Raw genomic sequence first — 13,387 nt, forward strand, 5'->3', positions numbered from 1 at the left:
ATTTTTTTATCTTTGCACACAACCTCACCACATGCCTCTCTCGCAGAATCAATCAATGTTTCCTTCAGAGTTTGCCACTGAATCTCCAAGGTTTGATTCCTGTTCTCAAACTTTCATTTTCTTTTCAATAATATTTCTGTATTTTAGTCTACAGTTTACATCTGAGAGCTGCTCAACTTTTATTCGCTTTAAAACTTTCTTACATGTTATTCTTTTCAATATGAAATTCAATTTTACCCTGCTCAAGACTAAATAGTGATCACTTCCAATTTCAAATCCTCTGTACACTCTGGTGTCCTGCACCAGGGAGAAAACATCACTATCAACAATAACATAGTCAATGAGACTTTTCTTATTCCTAGCCTCTTCTCTCCATGTGAATTTGTGCACATTTTTATGTTGGAACATGGTGTTAGTAAATTGATGAATTAATTTATTTAATTAATTATACAAATAAGTAATTAATACATAAAATAGTTTCAGTGGAAAAACAGAATTCATGAAGATTGGCTTTACCAGAGAGTGTGTTTCCAGTTAGCTATAGATCTGTAAAAGTTTACTTGCCACCACTTTATGTTAAACTGTGATTGGCAAAAATTTTGTTATACCTCAAAATCAGAACACTGAAATATTTATTTGGGAAGAGAAATTCCCAAGGATAAAGTGAATTTAGCATTAAAGAAGGCAGCATTAGTCCCACTGATACAAACATTTGCAATAAGACATATAATGATAAACTGATCAGTATGATTGGTCTTTGAGCATTTTTTAAACTTCCTTGATAACATCAAGTCTGATTGTTACTACAGTAATACTTCAAGTGAATGATGTATTTCATGATCAAGTTGCTCAGCTCAAAATCTGTGTAATTTGAGTGATCATATTCCAGATGATTGGAAATGGAAACAAAGAAAAACAATCAATTAGTTTTATAAGTGGAAGACTTATTTGACTCTCAAAATCAGAAGTAAATGTATATCATAATATTTATCAATCATGATATAAAATTATGAAAATTTAATAGCAGAAAGAAGTATTAAAAACAGTAAACAAGAAAGAAATAACATATTAAAGTGAAATCAGAAACTCATGGATTTTTCATCTTCACTTCATGTTTGACATGAAGACTTTGAAACATTCTTATTAATGAAGGTGCTTTTAAAGTTTTCTTGTGTGCAGCTTCATTTCTTTCTGTGCACTTCCTCATAGCATGTGTTTACATCCTTGATCAGCTGTGAAACTTTCTCACTACTTTCTTTAATGGAAAGAGTATTTGGCTCTGCATGCATTTTATTGATGTTCAACACCTTGCTTATGTTCATAATTTCGTCATCAATTTGATAATGAAATTTCAGTAACTTCTATCAGTCTTACATTCTGGAAATCATAATGTTCTATGAATTTCTGGAATCATTGGACACTAGTGTTAAATATTTTAGCTCAAGATCATTACTTTTAAGGACTCATAACTGTTTCAGAATATTTGTCGAATCACTTGGGTTGAAATGAGAATGCCTTCTTTTTGATGCCCAATCCATGAAGAATCCTTTTTTTTTCTTATAATTACACTTGACAAGAAAATTTTCCAAGTCATGCCCCCAGATTAATCTAGTTTATAGATTTCGAGGTGCTGAACATTAATATGATATTGAAAATGCAACAACAGCTATGGTTTGTGAGAAATCTGCCGTTGCTTCTTGTATAATAGAGTTCGTACTTATCGCATATACTGATAAATGTCTGCTTCTACATCCCACGTTGCTTTGCCTATTGCAAATTCAGACTAAGTATTGCTTGATGTAATGCCCCACTGACACCATACAACTGTAGCATTTTGAATAGCTTCTCTCTTGACACTTTGTCATATGCCTTTTCCAGATCTACAAAACTTAAATACAGATATTTGTTATATTCCCATGATTTCTCCACTGTTTGTCTTAATGTAAAAATCTGATTCTGACAGCCTCTATTTGGCCTGAATCCAGCTTGTTCTTCACCAAGCTTCCCTTCCACAATCCTTCTCACCTGGTAAGATATATTTGCATATATCTTACCAGGAACACTCGGTAGAGAAATACTTCTGTAATTCTCACATTCAGTTTTATTTCCCTTTTTATATATGGGTACTATGAGAGCAATACTCCAATCATCTGGAATTCGTCCTTCTGTCCAAGCCTTCTGAACTATGCAGTGCAGCAACTTTTATACCTCTATACTTGAACATTTCTTGTCAAATATCATCTACTCCAGCTGCCTTTCCACATTTCAGGCTATCGATTGCTTTTTCTACTTCAAATATGGATATGTATTCCTGACTGCATGCCTGTTGAGTGTTTTTTTTACCACTGTGCTGTCACTGATTGTTTTATTTATCAATTTTTCGAAGTAATTATTCCATTCATCGAGGATATCTTTTACTCCAGTTTTCATGTCACCTTTATCATCTCTAATTCCTTTTACAGCACTCGTTCCTTCATTTCTGAGATTTTTCAACCACCTCCAGAATATCTTGCCACCTTCTTCATATTTATTTTCTATATTCTCACCAAAGTCTTCCCATGATTCTGTTTAGCTAGTTTTATACAGTATTTAGCTGACTTATTTGGCAGGAACTTTTGATATGCTTTCTTCTTTTCCTTCTCTGCCACTTTAACTTCCAGTGTCCACCATGGAGTTCTGATTTTTCTATCCTTGCAAACAACCTCACCACATGCCTCTCTGACTGAATTAATGAATGTTTCCTTCAGGGCTTGCCATTGAATCTCCAGGGTTTGATTCCTGTTCTCAAACTCTTTCATTTTTCTTGAATAATGTTTGTGTATTTTAGTCTGCAGTTCACATCTGAGAGCTGCTCAACTTTTATTTGCTTTAAAATTTTCTTACATGTTCTTCTTTTGAATATGAAATTCAGTTTTATCATGCTCATGACTAAATGGTGATCACTTCCAATTTCAAATCCTCTGTACACTCTAGTGTCCTGCACCATGGAGAAATGGTAACTATCAACAATAACATAATCAGTGAGACTTTTCTTATTCCTTGCCTCTTCTCTCCATGTGAATTTGTGCACATTTTATGTTGGAAAATTGTGTTAGTAATAACCAGTCCATGTCCTGAGCAGAAACCCAATTGCCATTAGTATTAGCTTTACTCTTTTCTCCGAATTTTCCCAAAATATTTTTGTATGTCTGACGATAATTTCCTACTCTGCTATTTAGATCCCCAACAAGGACCAATTTTTCATTGTGTCAGTTGCTTTCTCTAAAGCCTCAAAAAAAAAATTCCTCTACTTCTACCTGAGTAGAACCTTCTGTGGGACCATACACACAAATTAGTCTCATTGTCCAGTTCCCCATTCTGATATTTGCCTACATCACTCTACTTGAGACGACCTGCCATTCAAGAAGATTAGCCTCATATTTAGTGTTGAATACTATGGTTATTACTCATTGCCTGAATATAACATTTTGTATTTATTGTTCAGAAAGATCTCACTAGTTTTTGCCTTTCTTGCTTCAGTCACCCCTATTATGTTGATCTGGTACTTATCCACTTCTTCAGGTAGCTCCATTTTCTTTGCCATTCAGGCTTCTTATGTTGATAGTACTGATCATGAACTCTGGTGATGTTGAGTTGGGGTGTGTTTTAGGATTTGTTCAAGTTGCTGACTTTTCACTGTTCACTCTGGTTCCCTGGCAAAAACAACAGGAGCCTTGTTTAAATTTTTATTCTACTTCCCTAAATTCTAAAATCAGATTTGAAATCATCCAAATTTATAAAAATTATCTAATTTTGTTTGAAGGACAAAAGCTTTGAATCAGTTGCATTGTTACATTTTTTAGTAATTTTAATATTTTGTTTCATAGTATACTAAATCATACTCATTTTTTCCATTCTTCTAAAATTTTATTCAATAAATTTTCATTAGTTTCTTTCCCCAAATATAATAACTAATTATTTTACCACTTCCTGTGATTTTATTTAACTTTTTAATTATATCTAGTACAACTAAAATTATAAAAAAAGCATTTATATCTGTCATTTGCTTATATTCTCAGACCAACCTATTTGTTTACTTTGGGAGGCTGGCAGAGGAATTTTCTACCCTTTTCCTCTGATTTCCTGTAGAGGAGGTGTGTGTGTGTGGGGGGGGGGTAAAACTGTCATCTCCATATGCTGGCCAACTAACTTTTGCTCAAAAGAATTATTTATTTTAATCACACTGCTTTCCACCTCACATGTTTAAAATAGTTTGTCGCTTTATGCAATGCACAAAGTGGGATTTATACATTTGCAAAGGGATAATTACATGAAACAACATGTTATAGAGGGGACAAGGAATTGAGGGTGTTGGATCTGATAATAGCATCAGAAGGTGTATCCATAACCAAGGTAGAGACTCTGCCTCCAATTGGGGAGAGTGACCATGCTGTCTTGTTCTGGGAAGTTGCCAAACATGTGGAGTTCTCTGTCAAGAATGGGTTTATATTCAACTATAGGGCTGGTGATTATGAGAGACTCAGGAGTCATCTTGGAACAGCACCATGACTTGAAGCTACAAGGAAAGAAATCAGTAGTACATGGCAAGTGGTCAGAGATTGCTTGAGAGTAGCAGTATCAGATTGCATACCCAAGGTCTAAAGAATAAACTAAGTTGGAATTAAGTGGATTAGTAGGGATATAAAGCAAGAGCTGAAAAAAAAAAAAAAGAAAAGAAAACATTGTGGAGGAAATATAAATAAAAAAGTGATCAGCATACTCATGAGCAGTACAAAGTACAAGTAAGAAGAGTGACTAGTATGATAAGGAAGGCCAAATCAGACTATCACAGAGAATTAGCCAAACAGGCCAAAGTAAATCCAAAAATGTTTTTTCATTATGTAGCAAGTAAGAGGAAAAATGACTATGGTAGAATGACTTTAAACAATGCTTAAGGTATTAGGGTGACTGAGCCAAAAGAAATAATTGAGTTGCTGAGTGAACATTTTGCAAAGGTGTATCATCCAGGTGGAGATTTTACAGTTGCTGATGTTACAGAGACACAGCAAAATTGAGATAGATGAAGAGATGGTGTTCAGAATATTAAAAAATACGAATGTGAACACAGCAGTGGGACTGGATTTCACATCAGCCTGTGTACTATATGAATGTGCAAGAGAATTGGCATTGATGAAGTTGTTCAATCTAAGTCTCATCTCTGGCAGGGGTAAGATAGTGCTATTGCATAAAGGTGGCTTCAAGATAGAGATAGCAAACTACAGACCCAGACCAATTAATATGTCAGGAGTAGTTGTTAAAGTATTGGAAAAGTTGGTGAAAGGTAAAATACAACAGTGGATGGATAGGGATGCAATATTATATTGTGGGCAGCATGGCTTTGTAAAGGATAGTTTCTGTCTTAGTAACTTATTCACATTTTGTAATAAAGTGCCAGCAGAATTGGATAAAAGTAATGGCTACGCCATGATACTGCTCGACTTTGCCAAGGCATTTGACAGAATACCACATGGAAAACTATTACAAAAACTGGAGCAAATGGGAATGGATATGAGGCTAGTAGCATAGATAGGGGCAGATGGACAGACACCAGAGAGTAGTATATGGTGGAGTGGAGTCTAGGAGAATGATGATGATGATGACGACTAGTGGAGTACCTCAAGGTTCAGTACTATGGCCACTACTCTTTCATTTGTATAACAATGACATAGGGAAAGATTTAAGAGAGGATATTCATTTGTTTCTGATGATGCAAAACTGGGGAGAGCAATAGCTGACAAAGGTGATGTAGATATCCTGCAGACTGATTTAAATAAATTGGCATTATGGACAAAGGATAACGATTGTCAATTTAATGTTTCAAAATGTAAGGTTATGCAGCGCGGGTTGAAAAGGTTGCATATGGTGTATCATATTGATGGTATTGGTTAGCAGGAAATTGATGAGGCTAGGGACTCGGTGGTAATGGTGGACAAAGTGTTGAAGTTCAGAGGACATATTGCAAAAGTTGGTAAAAAGCTCAACGAATTACTTGGATGCTGAAAAACACTAACAAGTAAAGATAAGGAAGTTATTATCTGTCTCTATAAGACCATGATTCAGCCATATCTTGACTACTGCACACAGATTTGGTCACCTGGGTTTTTTGGGGACCAGGAGGTGATCAAAAAAGATTCAGAGACGAGTGACCAAGATGATGACAAGTCTGTGGAATACTCCCTATGAGGATAGGTTGAAGGTTTGTGGGTTATAAAGTTTAGTTGGCATGCGGAAGCGGGGGACATGATAGAAACTTTTAAGATATTAAAGAGGTATTATAAATTTGATGCAAGCAAAATTTTTCAATATGTGACAAATGGTCAGAGAACTAGGGGCCATCTGCAGAAGTTGTGTAAGAGTGTGGTTAGTAGGAGCATGCAGACCAGATTTTTTGTGTGGAGAGTGGTAAGTGATTGAAATGGGCCAGAATTAGTTTTTAGTTCCCTGACGGTGAATGGATTTAAGGAGGGGTATTGATAGGATTGGTGTGTACGATTGTTGATTTGGGTCTCCTGCGATGAGTCTCTGGACTATATGGAGATGCCATAAAATAATAATTATTATTATAATAATTAAGTATGGAAATATAATATAGAATATTGAAAACTGGTTGTGTGTGTGTGTGAGTCAAATAGTTTTCAAACCAGTTTTAACATATCGGTCTGAAAGTTGTATTAGCAATAAAAACATTTTACTGAGGTCTGTAAGATTGCAGATATGAGAATTATATGGAGAATTAAAACAGTAAACAGATGCCATCATTTGCAGAATTATATTTAAAACTTAAGATATTTTTGAATCATCATAGCAGACTTGGGCATAGTGTTGGTTTGTAGGTGTGTTTCGTACTACTCGCAAACATTAGAAATTCCCTTATTTATCTGCTTATTATTCTCTATTTTATTTTTTCACCATTCAATCAGGTAGTTCTTTTTCCTGTATTTTTGGTTTCATGGAAAGCAGATTCAAGATAAAACTTCCATTTTGGTCTTCCATACTCTGCATTTTGGCTCTCCAGGACCAAAATGCAACTCGCAATATTCTAGAAATATTTTATCCAGTATTAAACCACAGACATAGATGTCAAAGAGAAACTATTTTTTATTTTGAAGTTTTGTGAAATACTTTGTTCTACTTCATCAGGGAATAAAAAGAATAAACTAAAAAAAAAAAAAAATAAAAAAAAAATAAAAAAAAAACCTAGAAAGCAAGTAATAATAGTTAAACATCTCAAGTGAAAAATATTTGAAAATTGTGCATTCATTGTTATGATAGTTGCTGGTTTGTGGGTTGCTATATACTTCTGGTTATGAGTGTATCATAATGGATACTCTAGGTATTGTATGATATCACTCATACACTACAGGATGGTATTGATGATAAAGATGGTAAGGATGGTAAACTTTCATGAACATCTTGTAATAGTATAATAGCATTTGAACCCACTTCCTGTTATTTGGAGACTGGAAATGCCATCCACTTGGTCAACTAGCACACAATTTTAGGACAACATGCAAGATTAGGCTGTTGTATCTTGCTCAGTAAATGCCTGCAGACTAAAGCTCATCATAGTTTAGCATGTGCATTAATAATAATAATTCATAATGATTTAAAACAAAACCTGCAAATATGTGTTTAGTCAAGTTAACATAATGACAGTTATTCCATTGCATTTAAGTTTCACAAGCCACATTGCATGATGTTAAAAAAAAAAAAAAATTAAAGCATAAACCATAAACTTCAAAGAAAATAATGTCCGACAAATCAGTGACCTCATGGTTTTAAAGATCAAAAAAGTAAGTTTAAAATTATCCATTTTATTGATATGTAACAATCTCATTGTATTTGCTAATGGACAGTAAATTAAACATAGAAATGAAAATGGAATAATTAGAAGGTATTTGATAATCTGAAAAACCTTTTGAGTGTTATAAGCATCTGAAAAATTTGTTCAGGAATTAAACCAATTAACTTGCAGTATAAACTTTTAAACAAAGATAAGGGTCATCACATATAAATCTAAAATTAATGGATTTAATCTAGGCAATATTGGTTATATTATCTTAATTTTCACATTTCTTTAAATACCCACTATATTGCAAAGGATATAGTGGAATTATTGAATGATCACTTCATCAGCATATATCATACTGGTGTAAATGATGCTGTGCAACATGTAGAAGGGAGACAAGTATTAAGACCATTGGATGTGAAAGAATCAGTGATGTATCAGGTATTGATTGGGTTAAATACTAATAATGCTGTGGGAATGGATAACATATCACCAAGTATTTTTAAGAAATGGACGTGACAGTTAGTTGTGCCCTTGACCTGGTTATTTAATGAAAGTCGTGCAGTGGGTAAGGTTCCAAAGGAGTGGAAAGAAGGCAAAATAGTATCAATCCAAGAGCATGGTTCTAGGATATAAGTTTCCAATTATAGACCAGTTCGCATAACTGCAGTTCTAGTCAAGGTGTTGGAGAGATCGGTTAGGAACAGAATACAAGATTGGTTTGAACATAGTATTCCTTATGATGGTCAGCATGGATTTGTAAAGGGTAGGTCTTGTTTTAGCAATTTACTCATTTTATAAAATAGAGAGTGTTTAGATAAGCAAGAATCATATACAGTGATATTCTTGGACTTTGCAGAAGTGTTCGATAGATTACCACATAATAAGTTGATGTACAAGCTGTAGAGAATGGGAATAAATAGTATATTGGTTACATGGATTGGTAATTGACTCTGAACTGCTCCATCATACCCAGCTTGCTGACATAAGTTGGGTATGATGGAGCAGTGTCCCAAAAAAGGAGAGTAACTCGTAGTGTGCCTTATGGTTCTGTTTTTGGGCCTCTGCTGTTTAACTTGTTTGTAAATGATATATCATGTGGACTGACTCAGGATCTTCAGCAGTTTGCTGATGATGCAAAGTTGGGAGAATTATAAGTAGTAGTGATGATGGTAATTCCCTTCAGGAAGATGTGAATAGGTTTTTGGCTTGAAGAAAGGAGTGGGGGTTGTAGTATAATGAGTGCAAGGTATTGCATTTTGGAATGCAGAAATATAAGGCTGTATACTATATTGATGGCACTGTACTGCGGGAAGTCGATGAGATTTGGGAGTGATGGGTGACAGTAAACTGAACTTTAGAGAGTATATTGAAAGTGTTGCAAAGACTGCACATCATAGTACCACTGTGATAAGAAGTGCAGTAACATGTAAGGATAAGGAAGTGGTTGTGCCACTGTTTAAAGCACTGGTCAGCCCACACAAGGACTCTTGTGCTTAGATTTGGTCACCTGATTTTCATTGTGATGTGAAACATTGGAGAGCGTCCAGAAACAAGACTAAGACAATATCAGGACTTAGAATGTTGGCTGTGGAGAGAGGTTGAAGGAATGCAAATTGCAGAGTTTGATAGGAGGATATGATAGAGCGGAGATGTGATAGAGATGTTTAGGTTTGTGAGGGGATTTTATTTGGATTAATCCAGAGGGGATTATAAAAAAGAGTAGAAGGCAAGAGAGGAAGGACCAGAGACCATCTCTGTAAGTTATATAAGAATGTGGTGAAGAAGGGTGTGAGGAGTAGAGTTTTTACATTTATAATTGTGAGTGAGGAACCCACTACCAGAATATGTTGTTAATGCAGGGAGTGTTAAGGATTTAAAGTTTCAGTATGATAAATATGTGTCAGTTGAATGAACCTCCCATGATGAGTTTGCTGACTCCATGGAGGATGTAATAACGATAAAAAAAAAGTAATAAAAAATTCTAATAGTACACACTGGCACCACAAATATTGTGAAAAATGTGCACACCAGGAAGAAGCAAAGGCAAGAAGTGCAAACACAACCATAAATCCAACAAAATGCAACAACCTTTAATTTAAAATAAATAAGTAAATAAATAAATAAACATAGTATGCTATTTAAGGAAGCCATGGCATGTTGCTAAATGTTCGTTCTGTTAATAACTTCTTGGAGTTTGGATATTTTTCAAGTGCAAAACACTATTTTGGAAGTTTTTTTCCACTTGATTAGACTATAATAAATTTCGTTTAATCTTTTATCCAAGTGTAAGCAAGGTTTGAGCCTGAAGTATCTTCATGACTGAGGCAACTTGTGGTAATGGTGGACCAAGCTCTCATCACTACTTGTCTTAGTATCTCCCATAATGCAAATCACATCTCCTTGCAGACATGTATAATGCTATGCATTAAGGGAAGGGCCACTATCCACACCGGTTTCAACCTTTATTGAGGTATCGTTAGTGGGAGCCAGACCCAGAGGTAGGGATACTAAAGTGGAAGACACAATGGAGAAGTCTAGTCATATTTACCTATATGAATTGCCAAACGGTGTCTCACCTTATTATTAAATTACTCTGGATTTAGAGAAAGATGTTGGAATTTTTTTTCCACTTGGTTTGACTATAATAAATTTAGTTTAATCCTTGATTCAAGTGTTAGCAAATAAAGTTTGCACCTGAAGTATCTTCAGGACTCAGGCAACTCGTGATAAAGGTGGACCAAGCTGGGTCTGGGTAGTGGCCATTCTCTTAATGCATAGCATTATACATGTGCTTTACATTATGGGAGATACTAAGACAGGTAGTGATGAGAACTTGGTCCACGAGTTGCCTCATTCCTGAAGATACTTCAGGCACAAACTTTGTTTGCTTACACTTGGATAAAGGATTAAACTAAATTTATTGTAGTCTAACTAAGTGGGGAAAAAACCTTCCAACATCTTTCTCTAAATCCAGAGTAATTTAATAATAAAGTGAGACATCTTTTGGCAACTCGTATAGGTAAATATGACTTCTCCATTGCTTCCACCTTAGTATTACCACCTCTGGGTCTGGCTCCCACTGACGAGATCTCAATAAAGGTCGAAACCGGTTGAAAGCTTGGGTGATGAATGGTAATACTGTAGCTATGAAGTTTTAATTGAGGCTCCGCTGTTGCTGTCACTCAGGTCCTGAGTAGGGGTGGGGGTAATGAATGGCAATGCCATAGGCCATGAAGTTAACTGAGGCACGGCTGTTGCTGTTACCTCTCAGATGACATATAAGCAAATGAGTGGCTCTGCTCGGTGGTGGGGTGAGCCTGCCATGGGGTAGAGCCAATTCTGAGAGTTCTTCTCAGTAGCAAGGTGAGCCTGCTACTTAGGGGAAGAATGCTGAGTTTTTGGAGTTTGACCTGTACTTGAACATTCAATAAAGGTCGAAACCGGTCTGGGTAGTGTCCCTTCCTTTAATGCATAGTATTATACATGTCTGCAAGGAGATGTGCTGTGCTGTGCATTATGGGAGATACCAAGACATGTAGTGATGAGAGCTTGGTCCACCTTTACCATGAGTTGCCTCAGTCCTGAAGATACTTCAGGTGCAAACTTTGTTTGCTTACACTTGGATAAAGGATTAAACTAAATTTATTAAAACAGTATTTTGTATACTTATTAATTAAATTCTGAGATAATAAAATTCTAAAACATATTAGTTTTCTATTCTTTTCAATTAATTTTTAGGTGGGTACAGCAGGTAGGAAAAGTCGTTTACTTTTAGCAATGCCTACAGCAGCAGAATTCCGAGACCATCTTACAACCTTTAGTGAAATTTATGCTTCACTAGGTAAGCTTTTGTTTGCTACTTTTAATATAATTTATCCCTTTATGTAAAAGTTTGAGTGGAGATATGAAACAGCGGTTTGAGATTTGAGATATTTTAGCATAAAAATAATACTTAGTATTGTATTTTATTGCTTGGGAATATATTTAAAGTCGTTTATTGTAATGAATTTCTCAGATACATAAGTTGTTTAGCAGTTAATGTTTTACCGAGAAATTTACATCTTAGAAGAATTGTAGTAACTAGTGTTATCATCAGGAATTATGCATAAGCCAAATCAAATTAATACACACTAACACAGTGGAGTCTCTTCATAATTTTGTGATCATAATCGTTAGATGAAAGAAAAATTATGAATTAGTAAATCTTGTTGGTAATGAAAAAAATTGTCATTACTAATAATAAGTAAATGTATGTTTGTGAATGTTTCGTCATTTTCTAGGAAAATGGAAAATGTTCTATTCTTAAGTTCAAATGAAGATTTAAGGAAACAACTTCTAAAAGTATGCCAAATGCAAACAAAAATGACCATCTCATACTCCTCAGGAATGACATCCCTTCAGCAGTCAATTAAAAAATAGTTCATACTGCAATACAGGGACTCTTCTGCCACTGCAACAATTAAATCAGCTGCTGTATGTGTCTATTTTCATCGTGAAGGAAGGACTTTGAGATTCCATTGCAAGTACTTACTGGTAACAGGTGTATGAACCTTTGCACTTCATCACTAGAATGTTGCTTTTCATATTTCATATAAAACTGATGCTAGTATATGTCTCTCTATCTAACATGAATTTTATCACTTTTCTTAAATTCACATACTTCTTCTTCCTCTTCTGCTCATAGCAGGTTGAGTTCCTCAAAGACAAATTTCTTTGTCTGCTGTCTTTTTTGTATACTTCTATTATGGAGTTTTAAGTGGATGCTTTCTTTTATGTTGTTGATTCATCTTTTTCTTGGTCTTCCTCTGCTGTCCTTCAATTCTGCCATTTAATAATATGTTTGGTAGTCTTTCTGGGTTCATTCCTTAAACATGTCCAAACCAGCTTAGTTGGTTCTTCACTATTTCTCTCTCTGGAGTAGGGCTTCTGGATTCTAACCTTCGGCCTACCCACTTATGTGTGAATGATTGATTTACAATTCTTGTGAGCAAGATTATCATAAACTTTCAAGTTACATGCTGAATGCTTCAAGCCTCACATCCTTTGCTTAATGAACGTTGCAAAGTGGGCACAAAAATCTAATAGAGTATAATATTCTTTTATCAAAGCAATATTAGAACTTGATATTTTGACACTATTTCATGCTATTATATGGTATCAAAATAATGACTGCACTCTGTTTTGTTTAATTGATACATGATACACTTTACATTCATGTGACTTACATTAACATAATCAAGAAGATTTTTACTTTAAGAGCTATGAAACTGTTATATTTAACTATTATGTTAAATGTTGAATATGCGATGATAAAATTTATCATCATTATATTCCTGATATGTTTGCTTAGAGGTGTACAGAATTAAGTTTGCATCATTACTAGGTTCCTGTTGGCAATTTTCTTTCAGATTAATCTGTTTTTGTCAGATTTCAGTATTGTCAGATGTATTTGTCTGGGAAAGGAAACACCTTCTGGTGTTTCCTCTCCCATTCTGTTTAAGTGACCATATTACTGTAGATTAGCACTGCTCACACATTCTTGAACTGATGTTGTTG

General features: G+C 34.9%; 1 protein-coding gene across 8 annotated transcripts in view; it reads left to right on the top strand.

Annotated features, from left to right (window-relative positions):
• The window catches only part of LOC150101192 (transcriptional regulator protein Pur-beta-like), a 287,353-nt gene that overhangs the window by 98,418 nt on the left and 175,548 nt on the right, over positions 1–13,387 (top strand). For all 8 annotated transcript variants that reach the window (XM_090402259.1, XM_090402260.1, XM_090402262.1 and 5 more), the window contains one exon: positions 11,570–11,672. In XM_090402259.1, coding sequence (XP_090258385.1) covers positions 11,570–11,672 — 103 coding nt within the window. The remainder of the gene's footprint in view (positions 1–11,569; positions 11,673–13,387) is intronic.

Source organism: Typopeltis vanoorti, chromosome 12 (genome assembly GCF_054136105.1).
Source record: "Typopeltis vanoorti isolate ZY-2024b chromosome 12, IOZ_Tvanoo_1.0, whole genome shotgun sequence".
Taxonomy (NCBI): domain Eukaryota; kingdom Metazoa; phylum Arthropoda; class Arachnida; order Uropygi; family Thelyphonidae; genus Typopeltis; species Typopeltis vanoorti.